The sequence below is a fragment of the Varanus komodoensis genome, unplaced genomic scaffold (assembly GCF_004798865.1).
Source record: "Varanus komodoensis strain SLA01 unplaced genomic scaffold, ASM479886v1 scaffold55, whole genome shotgun sequence".
Lineage (NCBI taxonomy): Eukaryota > Metazoa > Chordata > Lepidosauria > Squamata > Varanidae > Varanus > Varanus komodoensis.
In genome coordinates, this window is record NW_025336157.1 from 2,137,088 (window position 1) to 2,159,785 (window position 22,698).

The window sequence follows — 22,698 nt, forward strand, 5'->3', positions numbered from 1 at the left end:
TTTCATTTCCAACTACTGCTGTATGAAAGGTGTACAACCTTGAAACCTGCCACTTGCACTCCCAGTCGACTCTGATGAGCCCGATTTGGCAGTCGCATTTTGGAAAAACAAAGCCACAGCTGCAGCAAAACAACAATGGCGATCCTGCCCACAAATTCAAAGATGGATTGTTCCCCATCAAGACAGTAAATATTCCCAGGAAAGCGAGAGGAAGGGCAAGGGTTTGGTGGTACATGTGAGAAGAACAAAATGTAAGACGGAACTGGCCTCAGCCTGGCCAGGTTCAGAAAGGACAATATCGATTTAGCTCCAGCTGGCCTACCAAGGTGAACCGGAATCCAGTGCAGCTCGTCTCCCTGGGCACGTCTCCCTCGCTGAAGTTAGCAGTAGCCCTTAGTATAGTTGTAGCCTTCCTCTAGTTGTCTCTTAGCTAGAAATTTGTCTTAGGCCAGTGCTCTTCAAACTCTGGGATGCTGGTGATTTATTGGTGAGAAGCGTGTCGGCAGCCGATAAACACCTTGTCTGAAAGCCAGCTGGGCTGCCCTGCGTGAGCCTCTCTGCCACAACCTCCTGCAGGGGAGTGTTGGGTACTTTTAGGGCATCCAGTTCAAACAGAGATCCAGAGGAGCTGGGGAGGGTCCTGTATACTGAGCGTTCACCCTCGATAGAACACGCTTCAGACCCTGTGCAGTGCACAAGGAATCCTCATGAACCGGCAAAGCATTTTGCAGCAGGACCGAGTTTGAAGCCCGCTGTCCTGAACTCCGGGAGAAGCATTTCCTACAGCAAATGAGACGAGGCTCTTCCTAGCCTGCATGCCTTCTGGCTGTTGTATCCATGCAGATAGTTTGTGGTAGGTTGTTGTGGCTTTCTTGCCACGTGACACAAAGGGAGTTGGAAGGAATGCTGTTTTGTGCCATTCCTCGGAAGGAGGAGTGAGGCTGACCTGTGAAAGAAGATGCCGAAGAGCCTCAGCCTGCCGGCTCTCACGGGGTGCGCATGTGGGTGAGAGACATAGGCTTCCATTGCATCACCGGGGAGGGGAGGGCCCAGAGCTCAGTGGCAGAGCGCATGGCTTGGATGTGTCTGGGTCCGTGGCAGCTGGATGGTCCCGCAGCTTGATTTATATGCCCGAGACAAGGTAGAAATGGAGTCCACAGAGGAATCGGATGAGGGAAGACACATCAGATGGAGAAACTAGATAGAGGTAGGGAGTGCAGTGAAGCGAATGTGTCCCTGCCCTTCATGTTTTTCACAGGAGTCTCAGGAATGCCCTGCTCTGGAGAGGCTCTGGAAACTCGCTTGCCACCTTCCATGGGGTGACTTTCCACCTTCAGGGAACCCTGTGAGGGACCCCTTGCCCACTGGGGAGGAGTCCGTGGCACGTGCTGAAGCAGGCCTCTCGCGCCTCACTGACAGCCCACGAAACAGTGAGCACATGTCTTGGCCCACCACTCTCCTCTGGCTGCGCATGGCAGGGGAAGATGGACAGAAGCAGGCGAGCGATTCCACGAAAGCTCCTCTGCCAAGCCCGTTCTTCTCAGTGAGGAGCTTGAAGGAGTCTCAAGTTTCTCAGCACATGGCTTGAAGAAAGCTACTCCTTTAAGAGTCTACATAGGTTCAGAAGCTTAGGAGACCATTTGGACACAAAGCAAAATACATCCAGTGCAGTGGTCAGCCTACTGAAAAATAACGTCCATCTGGGTGTCTTTCTCCTAACTACTTGCAGAAGGTTCGAGGTGCCGGCTGTTCTTGATCTGGTGGTAGTGCCCGTAGCTGAGGCTTCTGGAAGCCTCTTGGAGCACATCCTTCCAAGGATCAAACAGTGCATTCACTCACACCTAAGAGTCAAACGTGGTTCATTCCTCCTGCCTGATTGCATTTTGCCCTCATGATCAGGTCTCTGAAAAGACACATACTGGTGTAGTGCAGGGATGGTCGGACAGTGTGCCAGGATGGGGTTCCTCAATTGGCAACTGGCCAGAACTGCCCTGGAAAGCATTTCACCTGGTGCTGCCACGTACCTGTTGCAGCAAAATGAAGCCAAGGGCAACGGCTTGCCCCTGGCCACCTTATTAAGACCGTCCAATTGCTAGGATCGCTCTGATGAAGCAGAGCAAAGATTTATCAAATGTATCATCTTGCTTCCACCGGAAGCCCACCAGCTGTCCCTGGTAGCTGGCCAGCAGGGCATGAAGGCCCGCTGGTGTGTCCCGAGCACATTCTCTTCCTGGGACAGAAGCCCCTGGAGTGGAGGCTCCGTTGGCCAATGATGGCCGATAGCCACACTCCTTGCCCTTTGAATCCTCTCGGCATCTGGAATAGGAAGTTGCAACAATAAAAGGCATTTGGGGCAAGCCACGGGAAACCAGTTACAGCCTTTTTTGGAAATGCAAACATTTTTCTTCTCACTTTCCCCCTCGACTTCAAGCCCCCTTGAGACCGAGCTTGGCTTCAAAGCGCTGGCTAACTTCCTCTCTCGGTGCCGCGGCCGTCCCTTGCTGTGACTCCAGGACCTGCTTTTGCACGCTGTGTTTCTCCCTTTCCCCCCCTTCGTAGCTTCACCGTTGTCTTTTTAAACGTGCTTTTTGAGGTAACGGGACACACACACATGAGTCTAATTTCCCTTTAAATGGAGGACCAGCTGGTACCTTCCAGCTGGAGGTTTTGGTGGTGGCAATGGCAAACGTGCAGGCTCCCAGTGTCACTGGACAAGGAGTGGCAGATGGTTCCAGGGCTTGTGCTGGGAAGGAAATGGATCCCAGAGTCCCCAATGATGTCACGGAAAGAAACTGTGTGCAGTTTGGGATAGGCTTAGCAAAACTGTAGCCTGGTAGGGTCAGGACTGCCTTGCGTTGCTCGAGGGCCAGTGTGCTAGAGGAGCACTAGGGGGCCAGGGCTGCAGGGACATCACTGGAGCTCCTCCTCCAGCTGCTTTGGCCACACCATGCCTTGGTCCATGCCTTGAGCTCTGTCCCATTCCACTCTTTCCTGTCCTCTGTTACTTTCCAGTAAGTAGTTTGCCACGACATCCAGGTAACAGAAACGGTGACAACCGCAAACCGTGATTCGCGCCAGAGCAGGATTTCGAAGCCAAGGCTTTGAACTGGCTTTTCTATGAGGTTTATGGTAAGCGCTTCTGGCTCTGTTGGGACCCAAGCACAAACCATGGTTATTATGAACCAGAAAGGGAGGGAACAGAATTGTGAGCCCAAGGAGAAGCTCATGAGGCTAAGGCACAGCTCTGGCACCCGAGCCCTGGTTGAGCCACAAGTCTGAGCAGGAGAGCTTTGAAGCAGGACTGCTCGGGGCATCTTCCAGATCTTTTCTGACACTCAGGGCTTTTCAAGCCCCTTGCCTTCTGGGAGCTCCTTCCCCTCATTGGTCTTTCAACAGAGGACTGCTCTCATGTTCCAGCAGATTCCAGCACCCACTGGGCCTGGATTGTTCCAAGCTCTCCTTTGAGGCTGTCTATGGCTGTGGAAGCCGGGCAAACAGACCTCCTTTCAGGTTCATTCATTCCCCATTGCTGAGTTTCTAATTTAGGAACCCCTGATGTGAGCATCCCGGGGAACCGCAGTTCTGCAGAACACTGTTTGAAAGGCATGGCTTTCATCAGATACTGCCCACATGCTAGGCCTGTTTTTCTTGAAGCAGGTAAGAGCTAGAAACGTGCTTTGGAAACACTGAAAGAGTTTCTTCTTTGTATTAAGCAGTGAGGGGCTGTTGTGTACCTTTCTGTCGGAGCTTTGCTGGGTTGCATTAAAGGCACAGCGAGTCCAGCATTTTGCATCCCACTGTGGCCAACGAGCGGCTCACTGAAAACCCACTGGCGCAACATAAGTGCAGCCTCCCACCCATGTTCCCCAGCAAAGGGTAGCTCAGAGTCTTGATGGATTTGGAGGTGACATAGCCGTTTAGTGGGGCCGGGGCTTACAAGGACTCCGTGCCACGATCGTTTTATGCCTCCCCCACAGGATTCAGTCGTCCTCCTTGCAGCTGAGGAGAGCGGTGGGCTGGGTACAGTTTTACCGGCAGCAATACGGACTCGCAAGCTTACCCCCGTTGTGCCGCAAAGTATTTTGGATTAGCCTGGTCTGAAATGAGCGCGGCCAACATGAGCGGCAGCCGTTGACAGTCTTCTCAGCCACAAAAGACGTCCAATCCCTTTTCATAGCCAGAGCTGTGCCATTCCTTCGTTTTGGCTCTGTTTCGGGGTGCCAAAGAGCAGTCTTGGCTACTGGCCCCCGCGAGTCAAAGTGAGCTGAGCCACCGGCTTGTGGCTGGGAGTGTCCTGAGTAAATCATGCGTATTAGCTAGGTGCTAAATACTTGGGGCATGGCCTTGCTCAGGGTGAAAGATACCCCTGTGGCCTTGGTCTGGGGTGAGGGCAGCAGCATCCGAATGCCGGGAGGCTTCCTTGGGGCAGAGAATGGCTTGGAGTGGCTTTGTCTTGTTTGGTGCCCGCCGCATCGATGACGAAATCGCGGGCACCGGCGCATGGTGCCTTCGGGCCCCTTGCCAACCCAGGCGTCTTTCCCTCAGCTCGCTGGCTGGCTGGCTGGCTGGCTGGCTCCTGCGCCATTCCCTTTTTCGCAGATTGGCATACTCTTCTGTTCTAAGTGGAATTATGGAAATGTCTGAGAATAACCCTGCTCTTCAGGAAGCTTCTGGTTAGAGGTTCTTGGTTGGTATGGTGTTGCCTTACCCCAGTTTGTCCATCTAACGCATTGCTGTTGGGACGGAGGGCACCAAGACCGCTTTCCTGGCGTTGCGACATGAAGCCTTTTAATGAGAGCAGCGCATCCTCTTGCCAGGTTGGGGAGCGCCGTGCGAGGGATTTAACCCAGGTGCCTTCCACATGCCAGAAGGACCTTCCTCCTGAGAGAAGCTTGTTTCAGTATCAGCACTGAATGCTGCAGAGGAATATTCTGAAGGCTCTGTCGTTCAGTAGGAGGCTACCGCAAAGCTCCAAGCTCCTCAGGTTTTCAGTGCCAGGGCAGGGGGTCCAGCTTCTCCCTGCATGAGGTTGGGTGGGGGCTTCCTCCAAGAGCCGAGGCCTGCACTGGGTGTTGTGGACGATCGCAAATTGCCCAGATGTGTCTGGCTGTCTCCGGCTTGAGGCACGAGGTGGTGAAGGGGCTTAGCCATGGCTTTCGGCTGTGCTGCCTCTTTGGGGGTCTAGCACCCACACGTCTTGCTTCGCAGCCTTCCCTGTCCCAGTCTGATTGCCGCCAGTAGCTGGCAGAGCAGGGATTGCTAGCCTGAGACGGTGGGCGATGGCTTTACATTCCAGCCGGCTCCACTCATTCAATTATTGATATTAATATTAATTAAACATGAAACCATTCAATTTTCCAGTCAAAAAACTGTCGTGCAGGCATACCCACCTTCTGCTTCCTCCTCTTTTTAAAGGAACACAACCAGTTACAACCAGGTGGATCTGACGGATCACCACACAGGGCTGGCTCCTCGTCCATCATGCATGCACAATTTTTGCTGACACTTTCTCAGCCTACCTGTGACTCTGAAACGCCTTAACATGCAATTGTGGCCTGTTTGGAAAGGAGATCTCTTCTCTTTCAGAGTGGAGAGGGATCCAGCCTGTGTTGCAGGAGGAGGCGTCTTGGGCAGCCAGGCCAAACTGATCCAATCCCTGAGTCCTGGCCATGCAGCGGTGCCTCTCCCTCATCAGAGCTGTTTTGCCCCCGGAGCAGCTGCTGTCTGGGTAACGTGGGTATGCCAACCACAGCACTTCAGAAAGCACCCCGGCAGTTCTTGGCCCCGGCCGACTCTCTGTGGCTTGGGAAAGAGGGAGCGAAGTAAACGCTGCAGCCAGAAGGGGCACACTTCAGTTTGTTAGGTTTTTCATCATAAGCTCTTCCAACCTTCTCCGGGCGGCTTGTGAAGACCAAGACTTTAGTCCTGATGAGGACATATCGCTAGCCCCGATCCTGAGATCCTACGGCCATAGACTCCCAGCCCTTGCTTGGGAATGCAGTCCTGGAACCGGGATCATGCCCCGGGGCTGGCCTCTCCCAGCTGTGCGCTGCTGCTGCTCCAGGGCGGTTTTTCCCATGGCTTCGGTGCCAGGCCATGTGCAGTAGTGGAAGTGCCATTCCGTCGGGCTGTGTGGGCTGGTGCCTGCCCCCTCGGCAACTTTCCTCATCCCTGCCCCACATGGGAGGAGAATTGCTTTGCAGTTCAGGTAACTAAGTCTGGAAACGATTGGATAGAGTTGTTCTTCGCATCTTGGGGGCTTTGGAGCACTTACCCTGCGGAAAGGCCCAGAATAACATGGCGTCTGTAGGAAGCGTTTTAGAATGCTCCCTTCTGTGTGGCTGAATTGCTGGCCCATCTGGTCTGCAGCGCCCTAAGCTGGGTCTTCCCAGTCCAGCCTGACCAGCCGGGGATCACCCTTGGCCCCTTCTGCACGCAGTCAGGGTGTCTGACCCCTGAGCTGCAGCCTGCCTCCAGTTCACCTGGTCCTGCAGCCTCCGGGACAGTACCTGGAAAGAGCAGCATTGCTCTGCCCCTTAGGGATTAAAAAGGCTAGCACAGGCATTTGCAAACCCCAGTAAAGCACATCACATTCACAGAGATACAGAGTTTCTCGGTGTCTTAGGATTTCTGAGAAGTTCCCGCTGACTTTGGGGCTGCTTTAACATCTGGGCACATTAAAGGAATTTTGAAGCAGCTCATTGACTTGATGGGTAGCCAAGCTGGTGAACCAAAAAATACGATCTAAGTTGCTAATAAAGAACTCCTTATTGGGTCTAATCTCTTGTAAACTGCCCAGAGCCCATGGGAATGGGACAGGATATAAAACTGCAGTAAATGCAAATACAGAATCCAGTGCTAAACCACAGTAGCCCTGCAGCCTTGCCACCCTTTAAGCATCCAGCAGTTCTTTGTGACAGTTGAAGAGTTTGTGTGCTCTACCTTGGGTTGCTTCTGTTCATCCACTCCGCATGCCTGCAGCCATTTATGCTATTATTATTACTATTACCACCATTCTTATTTTGCTGGCCTAAGCTCTTTACCTGCTCTGAAACGGACTGTCGGTGGCTTTTGTGTTCATGTGGATTGTGTTCTTCCTGTGATGTGGCTCCCTTGCAACGTCCCCGCGTTCTGGGCGACCGTCTCACGCATGCTCGCCAAGTCAGGCGTGTTGGTGGTGTTGTCGTCTCCCTCGATCCGAGCGCATGCTGCCTGCCTGAGTGTGCATCCTATGTGCATTTGTCCCATTAAAGAGAGAGAAGAAATCTTGGCTCTAAGAACGGGGTTCAGCCGGATGGCTTCCTGTAGCCCTCAGCTTGGCTACCGAGGTTGCAACTCCCCTTCCCCTGTCTTCTTTTCATCAGCTGGCGCTCAGGTTGCTTGTTTAACACAGTCAGAAAACCAGAGGGGAACAAGTGGCAAATCTACCACCTGGAACGCGGAGGAAGAGCAAATAGTTGGTGAAGTGCAAGGCCGTGTCTGTGGGACTTCTGAAAGTTTGGCGCCGGGGCCAGCTTCTGTAGGACCGTCCAGCCAGGAGAAATCCATGTTCTCTGTGGGATCCAAAATCCATAGCCATGGCCCAGCGGCGCAGGCTGGTTGCCCGGGTTTTAATGACGTTAAGGCCAATGTCTCTGCCGGTGGTCCAAGTGGACCTGACCAACTCAAGGAACCGGCCTTCAGTGAAGAATCCACATTTGCTTTGCTAACCGACCTGGAAGAGGAACCTGCAGGGCAGCCACATTCCTCAACAGCCCCCACGGTAGCTGGCGAGGCCACTGGAGAAAAAGATTCCCCCGAGTCTCCCTTCGAGGTCATCGCCGACAAGCTGGACTTCGACAAGGAGTTCAGAGGCGCCTTCACAAGCCACTCTGACGACATCGGTAGCAACTGGGTTGTGCACAGCGAGAGGGAGCTGCTGACCGACATTCCAGAGGACAGCGTGTGCGAGTTCCAGGTGAAGCCACGGGCTGGGAGCAGAGTCCCGTCGGGGCCGGGCCTCTCCCGCCAGTCTTCAGGCACCACCGCCGCGCTCGAAGAAGTCTCCAAGTGCGTCCGTGAGATGCACAGCTTCACGAGTGAGCTGCTCAGCTGGGACTTGATCCCCAGGGACCTCAACGGCAAGCCCGACGACGACTTTGTCAGCTCGGGCTTCTCGGCCGCCCCCACCAAAGACACAAACCACGTCACCTCGGGGCCAGCAGGTGGCAACGTGACGTTCGGCAAAGCTCCGGCCCCTCACCAGCCTCTCACCATCATCCTCCGCCCAAAAGGCCAGCCGTCTCCAGAGGCAGAGGAGCAGCGGTCCGTTGCAGGTCGAGATTCTGCCGCCGCCAAGACTGCTGCCCCAGCCCCAGGAGAGCTGCAGGCCGATGCCTGTTGGCCGAATCCTGCCCTGCCTGAAATAATGGATGCCGACAGCTCTGGGGAGTCCGACGATACCGTCATCGAAGACCCAACAGTGGAGCCGACCTTCCAAAACGAGAAGGCTGCGGAGAGCAGCGGGGCACCCACACACCTAGCCGGTTGTGCGGAAAAGGGGGCTGAACCCTCCGATGATGACGGGGCACCGGACGAACCACGCGGACCCCGCCAAGGGGGTGGGATTCCTCCCAGGGCCCTGGAGTGCAAGTGGGGAACTGCTGATGGGTTTGAAGCGGTCCAGGCTAAGGCTGATGCTCTTGGGGGGAGTCCCGTTGCTGCACCGCAGCCCAGCCCACGGTCCACTTCACGTGGGCCTGCTAAAGCAGGGCAGGATCTGGGCACTTGCCAACAGGACTTGGTTGAGGAGTGGGCTCAAGCAGAGCACCGCCCCCTTCCCCCGAGAGGAGGTCCCCCTTCTCTTCCCTTGGACAGTCTGGAAGAGGCCATGTATCCAGACACAAGCAACGGGGAGAGCTTTATGGACTTCATGAAGGAGTGCTTGAAATCCAAAGGGAGCGAATCCCCCGAAGACTCCGTTGAAACCTTCACGGAGGCCGAGCTCAAAGCGGCGAGATCCGAAGTGGCGGCACCACGCTTCCCGGAGCCTCCCAAGGCAACTCAGGACTTGGAGCAGGAGCGCCTTACCATCAAGGCCCTCAAAGAAGTTGGCCGGAAGATGGAGCTGGAGAAGCCACGGCCTCCACCGAGCAAGGCCTCCCCACCTGGGGGCTGGTGTCCCGGGAAGCCTGCCGAGATGTCCGCAAGCCCCCCAGCACCTGCGCAGAAGTCCGCTTTGGAAAAAAGGCCCCTCTGCCTGGAGCAGGCTGTGGATGTGAAGTTGGCACCTGCCTGCGCCACCCTGCCCGCTGCTCCCAGTAAACCTTCCCCAGCCCTCCCACCTGGGCCGCCTGCTCCATGCACCATTGTAAAAATACTGGCTAAATTCTCAGGTAAACGTATCCTTAAGACGCTGCTTGCTCTGTGCATGTGGCCCTCCACATCGCAACGGCGAATGTCGTCATGGTCTGTCTCCGCAGGCTCAGCGCTGGGCAGGCCCCCAAGCACGGCATCTGCACCCCAGTCCCTCAGGCCCGGTTATCATCCTGCTCAGCATACCTTCCCTAAGAGCAAAATACCACAAACCAGTGCAGGCAGTAGAGATGGGCCGGGTGGTTGAGAAAGTACCTAGCCCCTAACAGTCCTCTCTGTAATTAATTTTTTTTAAAAAAAATCAGCTGAACTGCACTTCAGCGCTCAGCGCTTGGGGCCGTTCTGCCCTCTGAACTGCCGGGGGATCATAATTGGTCGATCATGGGCTCCTTAGGCAATCGATTCAATTTCCAAACGTTTGCACACAAGAGAGACCCGCACTGCTAAAGAGCAGCATTTTGTCCACGCTTGGGGGTGAGATATATGTGGCTTGCAGCAGGCAACCCCGTAAGAGAATCTGCTTCCTGCTTGCGTTGGGTGTGCCGTTCGAGATAATAAAAATGCATGTTATTAATCACACTGGACTTTGCAGCCCTACTAACTTTTCTCTCTCAAGTGTCATCTGGCCAGTCAACTCATGCATCTATTTCTTAACTTTCATCCCTATCCCATTCCTTGCTTAAGAAGCTCAGGCATATTTCTGTTCCTTTTCCATGGCACAGGCCCATTCCAGGACCCACCTTTAGACTCGAGGCAGCTTCCCAATATTAACCCGAATAAAACAAATTAGCAGTAGAAACCGAATTATAAATGGTTTTTAACCACTTCTCTTCCTTTCCCAGATGTGCAGCCACATCCCTCTCTTCCATGATGTGGTTTACCCCACATTTTTATTTATTTGCTGTATATAGCTATAGGCTGCCTGGGCTGCCCCCAACCCAATAAAATCCGTAATATACAACATAAACTGCAGTACACCATGCAACACTGTAAAATCCATGATTCACAGTAAGACCAGAAAACAGTAAAAAAAATCAGTACATGATAGCACCTGGCCCATAGCGAAGCACGAAGCTTTGTGGGCATTTGAACCAGGACCCCCTGATCCAGTTCCTGCCCCGTACTCAAGTTTTCCATGCTTGGAGACCTCAGTTCCTTTTCCGGGGAAATTAAGAACTTAGCCTCACAACTTCATGGGCGCAGGTGTGTTGCGCCTTAACCCAGGGAGTTGCAGTGCAGCCAGTAGTTGCTTTAGGCAATCCAGAAATAATTCCAAGCAAAACACGCCCACACACGAGAATGAGGAGGGGGGATCACTCTGTGTTAAAGTGCGCAGCTTCCATGTGGAAGCTCCCGGGTTCAGGTCTCAGTTAAAAGCTTTGGGAGGAGCCATCGCTGCGGCCTTGGGAAGGTGCAGTCAATCAGTGAAGACAGTTCTGGAGTAGATGAATCAGTCATCCGACTTGGTATAAACTGCCTTCCTATAAGCATAGCTCTGGGCAGTGTTCTAAGCCAGCAAGAGATTAACTTTCACCCCAAAGGCAATGGGCGATCCCGCAACACCCTCAGAACAGGCAGCTCTTCCCGGTTGCCTTGGTTTTCTCCCCTTGCGTGTGTCGAAATCCTTCCCTTCTGCACTTTCTCATGCAAAGAAAGCTCTCTCATCCAGTTTGCCCTGCCAGGAACAAGAACTTTGATCACCTTGAGTCATAGGCCTGGTTCACCCCGCAAAAACTGGCTTGGGCGAAGGCAGGCTTGGACTTTGTAAGGGATTGTTGTAGAACTCTGGCTGTGTGGAATTAAGCTGCTCCGCGAAGGAGAGAACCTCAGGAGCTGAGCTGTGGCTTACTTGGGCAGGGGATGTTTGGGGACCTGCACTGGACCTCGGGGAAGAAGGCACAGGCTTAAACCCTGAATGGGTGCTTTGTTCGTCCTTGCGATATGTCAAGACATTGAAGCTTCAGCCTTTGCCAGCATTCCTGTTGAGCGGTTGCCCTGGGGCATGCTGGGAGTTAAAGTCCCAACACACCTGGAAGGCACCGGGTTGAGGAAGGATGGCGTGGGTCATGCGTGGGTCATGCACACCTGCCAGCATTTTAAAACTCCATGCCTTCTTTGTAAGTGGGAATCTTCATTTGAACGTTTATCTTAATGACTCAGAAGCAGATGAGCTCCCACAGGGTTTGGCTCGCCGCACATAGAATTCTGGCGTAATGCATTGCGACCTGAAGAGCTCTCTTCCGAGGAGCCATGCAGAGCCTTGCTCTGCGGTGAAATGCTGGGGGTCTCTCTGCAGGAGTCCTGCTCTTGCATGGCTGCCTGAACCAAATGTAGCACTTTGAACTTCACTATGGGAGGAGGGAGGTAGGACGCAGCCGCGCCACGCCCGTTCTCTTCCTCCGCCAGTCTGGAGAGAACCCAGATGAAGAGGTTCAGAGCCGAGCTGGGAGGAATGTGGTGGGGCAGGGGAGTATGGGGCTGGGGTTCCCCTCGGCGTGGGAGAGGCGCTGAGAACCCACAGAGCAGGCCCTGGACTAGGGTATGTTTGCCTCTGTCAGCTTGCCTCCTCGCTTCCCTGCTAGGTCTCAGCTGTTGCTGATGGGCGCATGACCCTTCTTCCACTGGGCTGTGGGCTTAGATTTTCATTGAGACAATCCCTCTGCCTGTGCCCCTTCAGACTGCGGGGGGGGGGGGGGAGATTCATATGCCATATGGAGGAAAAGTCCCTGCAGAAAGGTCGCATTTCAGCATGAGGCCTTCCAACCTTCTCCCTGGTAGAGTTCTCTGTGTGTCTGGCCGGGACTGGAGAGGGGGGGTTGGCTTTCCATTTTGTTTAAAGGGAGGAACTTTCATTCCCATGAGTCTGGAGTGGGCTAGGCTAGGCTCCAGCTCCGGCTCACCTGCCTCAGGGACAACTAGGTCTTGGCAACCAACCTGAGTCTCCGATCGCTGCTCACCCGGCCACAAGGCAGCTGCTGCTGATCCTCTCTCAGTGGGAACAGCACCCAAGAATCATTGTGAGAAGGCAGGACTCTGCCCCGGGGAGGCTGCAGTCGAAAACGCTGCACAAGCAAGGCAGCAGCGGGAGAGGGGGGCAGAGGCCCATTCTGCCTTGCGCATGACTGGGCTCCGCTCCAGCGAGGTCTAGGGATGAGAGAATGGTGCCAGAGGCTTTGCAGAAGTGGCCGCTGCGCGTCTCCCCTTGTTTGGAAAGGTGACATTGCAGGCTGCTTCCTTTCGAGGAGGAAGGCAGCAGTGGAGCGCCCAGTCCAGACCCATCACGGCCCTGAGTATGTTTTGCATTTGTCCCACACACGCCCTGGGAGGCAGCTGCGTTTGCCTTTGTTCGGCGGGTTTATGGGCTGATTCTAGACAAACACAGCCGAGGGTTTCTTGGCTGTCGCTCTGTTCCGCTAGCCAGGGGCAGAAATGACCTGGGGGGGGGGGGGGGGGTGTTTCTCTTGTGTGAATGCCACACTGCCAGCGAGAGCGGGGGGTGGGAGGGCTAACGCGAGGCAAGCCCATTCTGTTTTCCCTCCATGGGTCAAGGAGCAAGCCGATCGAAGAGTGGTTTTTTATAAACTTTTATCTTTGGCGAGCTGCCCTGTCGCCCGTCAAGAGGGAGCGGCGCTCCCGTATCTGAACAGAGCGTGGCTTGTGCTGGGCTTTAAATGCCTCTTCTGTGCTTCTCGGGGGTGCTTGGGTTCCAGGAGGAGCTTGGGCCTGGGCCTGGGCCACGTGACACGCATGTGCAAAGTCCCAGGTTCAGACATGAGGATCTGTCGCTTTGCGGGGGGCACGCCGCCGTCCTCGTATCTCAGGTTCTTGACCTCCAGGGCCGGGAGAGATGCATCCCTGGCCACAGTCTCGGAGGACCAGTGCTGCATGAAGTGGGCCCGCCTGCTTGGCCCCTGCCCGTTTCATGTTTGGCTGGTATTCATGTGCCCCACGGCGTGAGTAGTCCTGGGGCTGGCACCGTACTTGGGGTGTGAACCTCTCAGCCCGAGGGCAGATCTTGGGGGGCTGCATTCCAGCGGCAACAGAGCTTGGGCCTCGGAGGCTGGGCCAAAATACCAAGCCTAAGAGCATGTTGTAGCTCAAAGCTCTGGCTGCTGGGAGCTCAGCCTGAGGAAGGCATTTCAGCCTTTGCGGTGTGCTGTCCGTTGCTGTTGTTCAGCTTGCTTTGTTTTTGGTTTTCCTGTTTTTTGTAAGCCATCCAGAGACTTTTATTATTGAGACAGCATATAAAAATTTCAAATAAATATAGTGCTTTTCTGCAAAAGAGCAGCAGCACTGAAGCTGAGGCCAAGAGGGTGACCCGTTGCATGCCTGAGGGGGAAGCCCTGCAGCCCCGGGCGCCCTTCATCCACCGCTTAAGTATCCTCCCTCTGCATATCTTTGTCTGTCTGTCCGTCCTTCTCCCCCTGCTCAGTGCCACCTTTTCTGAGTCCAGATGGGTATTTTGTGCAAAACCGCAGCTGTCCAGCAACTGGTTTTCCCGTCACTAGCTTCCATTCCTGAACATTGAGCCAGCCTTCCTGCACGATTATAGTCCACCGGTGCAGAAATGGTGGAGTGAAGGGCACGCTGAGGGGCCCCGGCCCTGCCCAGCTAAAGGTTTGCTTCACAGTCATGAGGACTAGCAAGTGGGTTTTTTAAATTCGAATGGAAGGATGCCAAGGAGGCCGCGCTACGTGCTCCAGGTCAGGCATCACCACAAGCTCATGAAAAATGCATGCCGAATGCACTAGTGAGTCGGGCAACCAGTTGGAGATGCTCCAGCAGCGAGCTAGGCAGGCCCAAGCTGAGAGAGCAACGAAATGGAGCCGAATGCCTGTTGGGAAGTCACCAGCTCCCTCCTTTCCTTCCCCTGCCTCATCAGGTGTTGGGGGCTCGTTCAGCCTCCCCAGTGCATCCCCCTCTGGTGCGTTTGCAAAGGAGGCTGCTGAAACCGACTGCGCCGATTCTTTCTGCACAGCATTTTGGTTTTTGTTTCATTCTGCTTCCCCTTCGCCCTTGCCTTGGTGCTCTTCCTGGCCTGCAGCCTCCCACCCCTGCTGTTCTGGCAGCTCACGCACAGGGGAGGGGAGGGGACGTGGCCAAGCTGCTGCGGAGAAAGCTTTTCCTGGGAGGCATGCAAGCCATGCTTCCTTTCACCTTCTCCCCAAGCCCCTAAAAAAGGGGGAAAATACAGGGCTCACTTCTTAACCAGCTCCTTTTTCCCTTTCAACCAGCCTGTGACCTCCGTGCAAAACCTCCCTTAGGGAACCGAACTAAACCCAGCACAGGTTCACTGCTCAAAAGCATAAATCCACCCAGGCTCCGGCCGCTGCAAGGATATGCATGGAGCCGAGCCCCAGGACGTGGTGCCCAGGAGCGGCCAAGCCGGTGGGACAGCCCCGGGCGATTCCGTCCCTCTTGTCTGGAGCTCTGCAGCTTGGCCCGCAGCCAGCCTAGCAGGAAGGACACTGGCCGGCAGCCCAGCTTCGCTTCGCTTCTCCCAGCCCTTCTGCCGCGGCCTCCCTCCTGTGCTGCTGGAAGGATAAGCTGCCATTGCTGCAGGCAGCTGATCCCGATGCTGGGCTCGTCCTCCCCGGGCTGGGGCAAGAGGGCTCTCTTGATCCAGGGGGCTGGCTAGTGGAGCAGCCTGGAGCTGCCTGGCAAGCGGGAGCACGTGGGGAAAGCCAGCGTGCTCATGCATTCCCCCTGCAGGTGTGCGGCTTTCTCAGCCAGAATCCTTACTGAACGGAAGGGGCTGAGAATCTTTTCCCAACAGGGTGTTTGGACTGCCATCTCAGCCAGTGGAAGGCTGCAAGGGTGGCAAGACAGGCCAGGCGAAGGCAGCCATGTTGGCATGAGGAACATCCCTAACATCTCACCGGCTGCGGGGCAGTGATGGGCATGTTGTGGCGATCCAGGGGCCACCTGACCAGCGGTTTGCGCCTCGCGTCACCCAGGGATCCAGTGCTCCTTTTGCCCTCCCTGACTCGGGCAGGAGCAACTGTGCTGTGAGCCAGGCGATGCGGGGAAGCCGGGTTCCCAGACACACGGCTGGGACCAGCATGCAGGTTTGGTCTGGGGTTCTTTGCGTGTCTGCATTGTGAAGCCACAAGGCAGAACTGCGTATTTCCTTTTATCAATTCTAAACTGCATTTACTTCTATAAGAACATAAGAGGCGCTGTATCTTAATTGCCATGCAAAATGCTGTAAATATACGCATCCCTCAGCTTTCTCGAAACAACACAAGCAGAGCCAAAGATGGCATAGCAGACTGCTGAAGCTTAAGCTGCTGCGTGAGCACTTCTTTGGAATTTGGTCTTTGAATTTTTGAAAAACAGGAGAAAAAGTGAGCTTGGACCACCAGACCATCAGCACTGGAATAAACAAAATGATTCTTAATCATATCCGGGAGTTTTGAGAAAGTCGCCTCACCCCGAAAGTCAGTGTTACCCTGAAAAAGAAGCAATATCGAAATATTTCTCAGCTTTAAGGCAGGGATAGAAGATAGTCGCAAGCCCCACTGAATTCCACGGGACTTGCTTTCAAGAAAGAACCTGAGATAGCCTTGCCGCTTCAGACCAAGGGGCTGTTTAGCACAGCCGCCTGTCTGCAGGAGGATTTTCTCACCCACGATCCACAGCAGTCGGGGTGCTGCCTTTGATGCAGGGGGTGGCATATGGCTATCTGGACTGGTAGCCATGGGAAGTGCTTTGCTCCATGCCGACGCCTGACCTGTAACGCAACCACGTGCTGTGTGAAGTTCTTCCTTGAGGAACTGCCTCGAATTTCCACCCGTTCAGTTTCAGGGAACGACACCAGGCCCGAGCCCTGTGGGAGCACCGGACGTGCGCAGGCCGTCCCACAGGGCCCTCCCGCGCATCAGGAGGTGGCCTGTGGCTGCTCAGAGCTTTGGCTCTTCCGAGCTCTCTTTAAAACAGTCTGGCAATATTTCTGGAAACATTTGCTTGTACTCTTCTTCTGCCTTTTGGAAACGATTCCTAAGGCAGCTGCGGAATCGAAGCACTTTTTTTAAAAAAATCCCAGTAAATCTAAGTAGACGGGGCGGTTTTGAAAGAGTGAGCCCGTTGGGGGCTGATCGGAGTGCTCAGGCCGGGCCCTGCGGCGTGCAGCTTGGCTGAAGGCTGTTCGCCGTGGGGCTGAGTAGGCCGTCTGCAGTGAGGTGCCCCCCTGGCCGGACCACCACTGACCGCGCGTGCCTCTCGTTGTTTCCCTCTCCCCGGCAGTGCACGACCTGATCTTCTGGCGGGATGTGAAGAAGACGGGCCTCGTCTTCAGCACGACCCTGATCTTGCTGCTCTCCCTGGCCGCTTTCAGCGTCATCAGCGTCGCCTCGTACCTCATCCTCGCGCTCCTCTCGGTCACCATCAGCTTCCGGGTCTACAAGTCAGTCATCCAGGCCGTACAGAAGTCCGATGAGGGACACCCATTCAAGTGAGTGGGCGCCGAGGGCAGGTGGCCTGCTCCGCTCCTCCGGGGGCGGCCTCAGGCCAGGGTGCCTGCTCCTCTGCAACATGGGCAGCTGGTGGCTGCGGGGGTGAGCGGAGCACCTGGGGCCAGAGCTCCCTTGGACTGGAGACAGTGGGGATTGAACTCACGGCCTTCCAAGTGTCGGCAGGTGCCCCCGTTCCTTGAAGTTCGGCCCCTCTTGCTTAGCAGCCCCCACTTCACCAACCCTTTTGGCTAGCCAGCCCTCTCGCTTGCCCCAGCAGCCTCCCCCACATGCCTTGGTTTTGTCCGGTTAGCTGCCCACTGCTTTCTTTCCATCCTCTTTAGCTGCTCTGCCTCCTGCCACTGAGGAATGGGAGCAGTTTCGGCCATGGCCAGTGCTGGCATTCAGCCCCCGGAAGGCTCCGTATCAACAGGGCACCTGGAAAATGTTCCCCTCCCTGTTGCATAACGGGGATGGCAGACAAGGCAACAAGTTCACCCCTGCATGCTCGGGGCTGGCCGGTTTCTTGCCTTTGCCTAGACCATAACTCCCTTTCCCCCCTCTTTCCAGAGCCTACCTGGATGCAGACGTCGCCCTCTCCTCTGAGACTTTTCACAAATACGTCAACTCTGCTATGGTGCATGTCAATCACGCTCTGAAGCTCATCATGCGCCTCTTCTTGGTGGAAGACTTGGTGGATTCACTGAAGGTCAGGGCCGGATGGGTCTCTGCTCAGTCTGCGGCCTCGCCAGGGGAAGGGGGCCCTCCTGGGGTGGCCCAGGGAGCTCCACTCTGGCTCTCGGGCTGTTGGTGGTGGAGCCCTTGGTGGTGACCCCGAGGGCAAATTGGCCGGGACCGTGCAAAATGAAACGCAAGGCAGCCACCTTTTGGTCAGAGGGATGCAGGGTCCTAGGATATGCCCTTGCCTTGAAGGCTTTTGTGCTTATTGATCTTAAAAAACACCTCCTTGGACAAGGAGAGGCACCCGTTCCAGGAGGAGAGTCCATTCTGCTAGACTTCTCCGCATCGGTGCGGTTGCTGAAAAGCCCGGCACGTCTCCGTCAGTCAGGAGTCTTGAGAGTTCATGCCTGTTCCTCTCGGCCACCTCTAGCAAGACCATACTGATTCCTGCAACGCTGCCTGGCACCGTCTGGAGCGACAGATGCCCCCTGCTCCAAAGAGCTGCCCCAGGGGTGCCGAGCCAGAGGCCTGCCAGCTGAATCCAGCCCTCCAGCGCACACCCTGCAGCCTCCAGGGCACCCTCCCCGGCCATGCGCTCTTCCGCTGTTTTTCCCCCCCTTTCAGGGACGGTTGGCTGGCTTCCCAGCTTTTGTGCCATTTTTCTCCATCCGAGAAAGGCCAAATGCCCTTCCTAAGGCTTGCTCACTGGCAGTAAGAGCGCGAAACAAAATTTATTTCAGGCCCTGCTCTTGAGGAGCTCGGTCTTGGCCAAAAGCCTGGCAGGGGGAGCGGAGCAAGCCCAGCGGAAACGCGTGCCGGGCTCACATGCGTCTCTTGTGTGGCCCCAGGATGGCAGCCCTTGCCCAGCAGGGGCAGCTTCGGCGGCTGCCTTTTTCCTGCTGCCCAGGCTGCAGATCCCTGTGTCTTTGAGGGCGAGCTTGGCCTCCAGAAGGGTGTTGCTCCTCGGCGTTGGAGGCTCGAAGGACCGTCGGCATCTGTGCTGCAGGGTGGCCGGGGGGCCAAGCAGCTCCCCTCGGGCATCTCACTAATTCTTGTACCCCCGTTCTTCTGGCAGCTGGCAGTCGTCATGTGGCTGATGACCTACGTCGGGGCCATCTTCAACGGGATCACCCTCCTCATCCTGGGTAAGATGCGGCAAAGGCCGGAGCACCACCGGTCAGATAAGACCCATTCCACCCACCGCTCCCCCTCGTGCCGTGGCCGGCCAGACCTGCCCTGCTTCTGGGCTTTTGGAAGCGACGGCCAGAGTCTCCCGTTTAACTCGCGTGGCCAACAGCCACCGGGAGAACTTTCAGCTTCCGAAACCGCTACAGCTTGTGGCCCATCTTGTGGCAGGGGGCTGCCGTGGACCCTCCTCGGGGGCTCTTGTGAAGGCCCCGGGCGCACGGTGGCTCGGGCAAGATGGCGGGCTCAGCAAAGCCTTCTGGGCTGCCCCCGAACTGTGCGACCGGCAGAACACTGCTCCTGTCCTGCTCGGCCCTCCGGCGGCGTGATCTAGCCTGGCCGTGTCGCGGCCCTCTGACCTGCCTTGTCTTGTCTTGTGTCCTTTCAGGGGAGCTGCTGGTTTTCAGCGTCCCGGTGGTTTACGAGAAATACAAGGTGGGTAAACGTGACCGTAAGCCTGGGAAACGCTTAGCGGCTCCCCAGGGCGCGTGGGCCGCTTCTGCCCGTGAGCCTCAGTCCTGCGTTAGCGCCAGGGTGCTTTCCCGCGGCCCCGGAGCACTAGAATCGCATGGGCCGGCCGTGCCGATTCGCAGGGCGTGAGCTGAGCCGCCTCCCGCTCCGTGTCCTTCTGCACGTCTCCCATCTTCCTAGGGCTGCAGGGAGGGTGAAAGGCACCCGGAGAAAGCCGCGGGGGCAGAAGCTGCACATCCCCGCAGGCACACGCGTGGTCTCCCGGCATCGCTTTGCTGGTGCGCCCCCTCCGCACCCCTCCTACCCCTGTCTGTTTCCTTCCCAGACTCAGATCGACCATTACATTGGGATCGCTCGGAGTCAGGTCAAGTCGGTCGTCACAAAGTGAGTCTCCCTTTCGCGCTCGGCAGTCCGTGGGCAACCCCGGCAAGCAATTGGCCTCCCCCCCAAACCTTGAAGCTCCGCTGGGCATTGTCCCAAAAGTCAGCGGGTGTTGCCTGTCCCGGCCGCATCCTGATGCGCAGTCTTCAACTCCCCCTGCTTTGAAGCCAGGAAGAGCAGTAGCAGCATCCAGGACTGCCGCTCTGCGTTGGTGTTGAGTTCACTGGATGAGGCCAGCATAAGCAGGTCGCAGGAGCGTCATTTGACCCTTCCTCCAAGCCATGGCCAGGCAGAGAATTCTCACCTCAAAGCAAAAATGCTTCTCGTCCTCATGGAGCCGCTCCTGGCCCTCTCCGAGAGCTCTTCCGGGTCTCCTGGCTTCCAGTCTTGTTGCCCTGCCAGAGCCTGCATTTTTCGCCCAGTGTCTTTCCTTGCACACACCCAGCCGAGTGCATCGAAAACGTGCCCAGAAGTCAGGCCCTTTCCCTGAAGTCCGAAGTAGAATTGCACAGAAGGAAGGCCACGGGCAGGTTTTGCCGGCCTTTTCCCATTCCAGGCCCCTCCTGGATGCCCATTTCGAGCGTGTTCAGCCACTCTTGCCTCTCGGGGCAGCCAGGCCCAGCAAAGGGCAACGTGGTGTGCCCCCAAGCTTGGTACTTACTCCCCTCTCCTCGCTCTTCCTTCCACAGGATCCAAGCAAAAGTTCCCGGAGTTGTGAAGAAAAAGCCGGAATAACCTTGCAGGGAGCTTGGGCCCAGCTGTTCACTAAATCGAAGCGAAACAAAAACCATACCCCTTGTGTCATAGTTATAACCAATGTTACTTGTACCCATGAAGGAACACGCAAAGTCAAGCTTGATGTCTGCATTCCAAGCTTCTTCTGATTTTTTTTATTACTTTATTTTTATTCCCCCCTCCTTCAGCCCAAACACTGGACTTTGGACTGCACAGGACTAAACGTGAACTAGTGTCAGAAGCGTAGAAGTGGGGTGGGGGGCTGGCTTCCGTCTCTCCAGACCACCGGGGTAGCTTCTTAGCTGGAATGTGTCGTGATGCATCCGAGGCAGGTGCCCTTCTCTGGTTCGAAACGTGCTTTCTGCTCAAGGGACCATGTTGTGAGTTTCCAAGGCAGCCGGGCTGGAACAGCGGCGAGGCGCAGACTGTCGGTCGGTCGGTCGGTCGGTCTGTCTGTCTGTCTGCTCCTCGTTCTCCTGCGCCCCATTGCAGAGTGGTGGTGATGGTTCCATTCAGGCCGGGGCCGTCTGTCTCACCAGGCTTGTCTTCCTGCTGCGGAACACCTGGCCTGACTCAGACAAGCTTAGGGAAGGGCCACAAAACACTGGCCAGCCGTTTCCCTCCCCACCAGGGTACCCCCCACTGATGGAAAGGGGGGATCCTCGCGCCCCGTCTCCCTGAATGACATCAGTTCTGCTTTCGGGTCTGGCCCATCTCTCTCCTTCCTTTCTCCTTCCCTCCCTCCCCTTGAGGTCCGTAAAGCGACACTGAGTTTTTCTTCTTCAGAAATGACCGTGTCTGTAACTGCTGTACGCATTGCTGTAAAAACGGACGTCTGCATGCAACTCTCTCCCTTCCCCAGTCTTGTTCCTCGGCGGGCGGGGGTAGGATGCGCAGAGCACGAACACACTTGCCCCGACCCTGGTTTTAGTCTGCCCCGAGTCTCACCCGCCTTGTAGTAGCTAGGGAGCCGCAGTTTCAAGGCAGCGGTTGCAATTGCTCTAGTCGGAGTCACTGTAGTACGTGTTTACAGTTTTTAGAAAGATGCTTGGGAGTGGAGGGTTGTATCGAAGAAAAATCACTGCTTTTAAAACTATTTGTGTCCTAAAGCTCTTTTTAAGCCAGTTTTTCATGCCTTGGTGATGGTTCCTCACTGGCAGGTGTGTCGTTCCCTGCACAGACGTGGCTGGGCCGTGTTGGACGTGCACGTCGGGAGCCATTGCCAGTTTCTCAGAGTTTTTCCCCCCCAATGAAAGAGGGGCTGGGTAGAACTGGAGAATTGATGGGGGATTCCACTTGAGTCGGGGGAGTCCCCCTCCTGTCGAGTCCGAGCAAAGGGGAGCAGCGTCCAGTGGGCAGCTCAAGTGGAACAGGCCAGTCTTCTAGGCTGCCTAGGTCTCAGAGTGGGAGCCAGTTAAAGCAGGGAAGTGGGCAAGTTTTCCAGGGTCCAAGGAAGAGCGCCTCTCCTTCACAGCCTCGGCCTTCTCCCCATTTCACTCGTCAGCCGCTGCTTCACTGGCTGATTTTGCTGTTGTGACTTGACAGCTGGGTGGCTGGTGCAGAGAAGGCAAAAACTTCGAACAGAGTGTCAGGCAGAAATCTTACGCTCACGCAAATGCAAACCTGTCGGCTTCCCGGTTCCCTTTCCCCCTTAGAGCCCTGCTTGGAGTGAGGCTCTCCTCGGGAGCGGCCGGCACCCACGGTCGCGGGGCCATGCGGTTCTTCGAAGCGAGAAACGTTTCTAGTCCAGTGGGGAGGCTCGTATTAAGCTTCAGGTGCTTTGTCGGGCCGTGGTCACTCACTCGAACACGGGTGTGTCTGTAACGTGGTGTTAGAGAAGCAGGCGGTAGCGAACGGCCCGCGAACGTCTGCCTGTGCTTCTGCTGTGCCACTCGCCCACACCAGAGAGGTAGCCGCACTGGGTTGTCCCGGTCCCTCTTCCACGTCCACCCACCCTTTCCTCCACCCCATTCCAGGGACCCCTCCTCCGCACTGGAAGCCTTTGGCTCAGCTCTTGCATCCGTTCTGTTACTGCTGTGTTTGAATACCGTGAACCGGCCTCTTTGTGCCCAAAAGGCTTTTTAAAAAATAGAGAGAAAATGTATGTAGAGCAAGAAAACCCACAAAAACTACTAATGGAGCTCTTTCGTTGGTGTGCGTGTGTGTGTACCATGCGTGCGAGCATTCGAAGTACGGTAGCGCCAAAGGAACTGAAGAGACCCTGTTGGGACTTAAAACGAGGAATGAATGAATGCAATTTGATGTGGTATCATTAATAAAAGAGCACAAAGTACAAACTCCACAACTTGGTTTTCCTGCGTTTTTGGTAGGCTCCCCAAACCACCTCCCTTCAGCACAGTCCACCTCACTTGGGGCACCGCCACAACAGAGCACCTCTGTATACTACATACGCGCCGGTCTCTCTCTCGCGCTCTCCACA

At 55.7% G+C, this 22,698-nt stretch overlaps 1 protein-coding gene across 3 annotated transcripts in view; it reads left to right on the plus strand.

Annotated features, from left to right (window-relative positions):
• Positions 1 to 22,560, plus strand: part of RTN3 (reticulon 3) — a 35,927-nt gene extending 13,367 nt beyond the window's left edge. For 2 of the 3 annotated variants that reach the window (XM_044448503.1, XM_044448504.1), the window contains 6 exons: positions 16,600 to 16,807; positions 17,376 to 17,514; positions 18,562 to 18,631; positions 19,060 to 19,106; positions 19,468 to 19,526; positions 20,213 to 22,560. In XM_044448503.1, coding sequence (XP_044304438.1) covers positions 16,600 to 16,807; positions 17,376 to 17,514; positions 18,562 to 18,631; positions 19,060 to 19,106; positions 19,468 to 19,526; positions 20,213 to 20,258 — 569 coding nt within the window. In that variant the 3' untranslated portion in view covers positions 20,259 to 22,560. Of the gene's footprint in view, positions 1 to 7,364; positions 9,375 to 16,599; positions 16,808 to 17,375; positions 17,515 to 18,561; positions 18,632 to 19,059; positions 19,107 to 19,467; positions 19,527 to 20,212 lie in introns of all 3 variants that reach the window. The other variant, XM_044448502.1, reaches the window with a different exon arrangement.
• Positions 22,561 to 22,698: the final 138 nt, after the last annotated feature.